The sequence below is a fragment of the Sinocyclocheilus grahami genome, unplaced genomic scaffold, assembly GCF_001515645.1.
Source record: "Sinocyclocheilus grahami isolate Dianchi unplaced genomic scaffold, SAMN03320097.WGS_v1.1 scaffold151.1, whole genome shotgun sequence".
Lineage (NCBI taxonomy): Eukaryota > Metazoa > Chordata > Actinopteri > Cypriniformes > Cyprinidae > Sinocyclocheilus > Sinocyclocheilus grahami.
The window spans coordinates 1,171,971-1,173,812 of NW_015505330.1; the positions used below are offsets into that span (position 1 = coordinate 1,171,971).

Genomic DNA, 1,842 nt, shown 5'->3' on the forward strand with positions numbered 1-1,842 from the left:
TATAAATGCATGTAGCCTAGTTTCTATTATATACAGAGTACAATATACTCTGGTCATTTTTTGGTTGATATTCTGTCTCTATCCATTAAAATAAACCTACCATAAAAATTACAGACCCTTCATTTCTTTGTAAGTGGGCAAACTTACAAAATCAGCAGGGGTATTATATAAATATTTCCCCCACTGTATATGTGCATGTAGTTTCTATAACATACAAAGTACAATGTATATATTAATATTAATTATTAGTGTACATGTAGATATGCATATATATATATATATATGTGTGTGTGTGTGTGTGTGTGTAGTTTACATTATACACAATGTACAATGTATAAATGAATAATATCAGTGTTTCAGCTAAAATGCAATTTTATTAAATCAATAAATGTATGAATGAACAAATAAATAAATAAACACATAAATAAATAAACCTTTCCGTTTTGTTTGAATCAGATTTACAATAAGAACAATAGCTACAATAATTAACTGTGATTACTGTGGGAAATTTGAAATTTTTTCACATATGCAATATTCGCATATGCAATAACCATCAAATACAGTGGCAGACTTTGGTTTGAGATACTGGGTCATGGATATAAGTGGTATGTACTGCAAAAATGTCAAACCACTAACTAAAAAGCTTCAGTTTAATTGCAACGCTGGCTTTATTTTTTTAAAGCAACTTAAAATTAACCTTTTGACCTCTTTGAATTCAATTGCAGATACAGTAAATTATAACTGCCACTTTGAAAACTCGTAAAAAGCGAACAGAAATGGCAGAAAAAGTATTGGGACAAGTCAAATGGAAACAAAGATGCTGTTATAAGATAGAGATGAAAGCATTTTTACAGTGTGGGCAGCGCTCATTCACCGCGCGGCGGGAGGGGCGGAGTTTCGCCGCTGTAGCCTAGTGTGCGGAGGAAGGTAGTGCACTCCAGGGAGCTGCGCTGAGATCGTTGAGACACGGACGCAGGCGGCATCAGCATCAAACACAGACCCGCTGTATGGGGCTCCGTCCCTCCGTCTCTCCGTGCCCAGCCATGAAACAGACATTACTGGACCTCATGAGGATGAGTAGGATCTGCCGGATGGTGCTGGCCACTTGTTTAGGATCTTTTATTCTGGTCATCTTCTATTTCCAAAGTATGTTCCAACCAGGTAGGACTTCGTGGTGGTTTCATCCTGAAGGCTTTTAATCGATTTGAGATGCCCTTGTATTCCCTTTTGTAGCCTGTGACATGGTGATTTAGTGTGGAAGAATGTCATTAATAATCAATGAGCTGTTGAAGGAGCGCATCGATCAGCAGCAGCGAGAGTGAATGATGTACTGATTCGCATCAAAGCTCCAGCTGTCTGTAGCCTATCAATAATGACGTCCAGTTTTATGTATTTTTAATCTTTTACTTGTATGAAACACAATGGGTAGAGCTCGGGTCCGTTGTTTAGTGTTGTGGAGGGACGGTCATTGTCTCCGGTGGCCGGTACAGTAGAGCCACTGTATATCAAACACGCTGTGCAAACATTCATACATCAATACTGACACACAATTGAGTTGACATACATTCGCCCTGCTGCTTCTGTTCATTACTGTTACTTATACTGTTGTGAAATTGAAAATTAAGTAAAGTGGACGAGCATAATTCCATAACAGAGGAAATATATCGCTGAATATAGCGCAATATTCTTGTATTGTGTAGATATTGTGTGCTTTACTGTTTGAGCAATTTCCTATCTATCTACCTACCTACCTACCTACCTACCTACCTATCTATCTATCTATCTATCTATCTATCTATCTATCTATCTATCTATCTATCTATCTATCTATCTACCTACCTA

The 1,842-nt window shown here is 37.4% G+C and overlaps 1 protein-coding gene across 2 annotated transcripts in view; it reads left to right on the forward strand.

Moving 5' to 3' along the window:
• The first annotated feature begins 896 nt into the window (after nt 1-896).
• The window catches only part of LOC107592229 (carbohydrate sulfotransferase 11), a 48,528-nt gene continuing 47,582 nt past the window's right edge, over nt 897-1,842 (forward strand). The window contains exon 1 of one of the 2 annotated variants that reach the window (XM_016281645.1): nt 897-1,146. In XM_016281645.1, the coding sequence (XP_016137131.1) occupies nt 1,008-1,146 (139 nt within the window). In that variant the 5' untranslated portion in view covers nt 897-1,007. Of the gene's footprint in view, nt 1,162-1,842 lie in introns of both variants that reach the window. The other variant, XM_016281644.1, reaches the window with a different exon arrangement.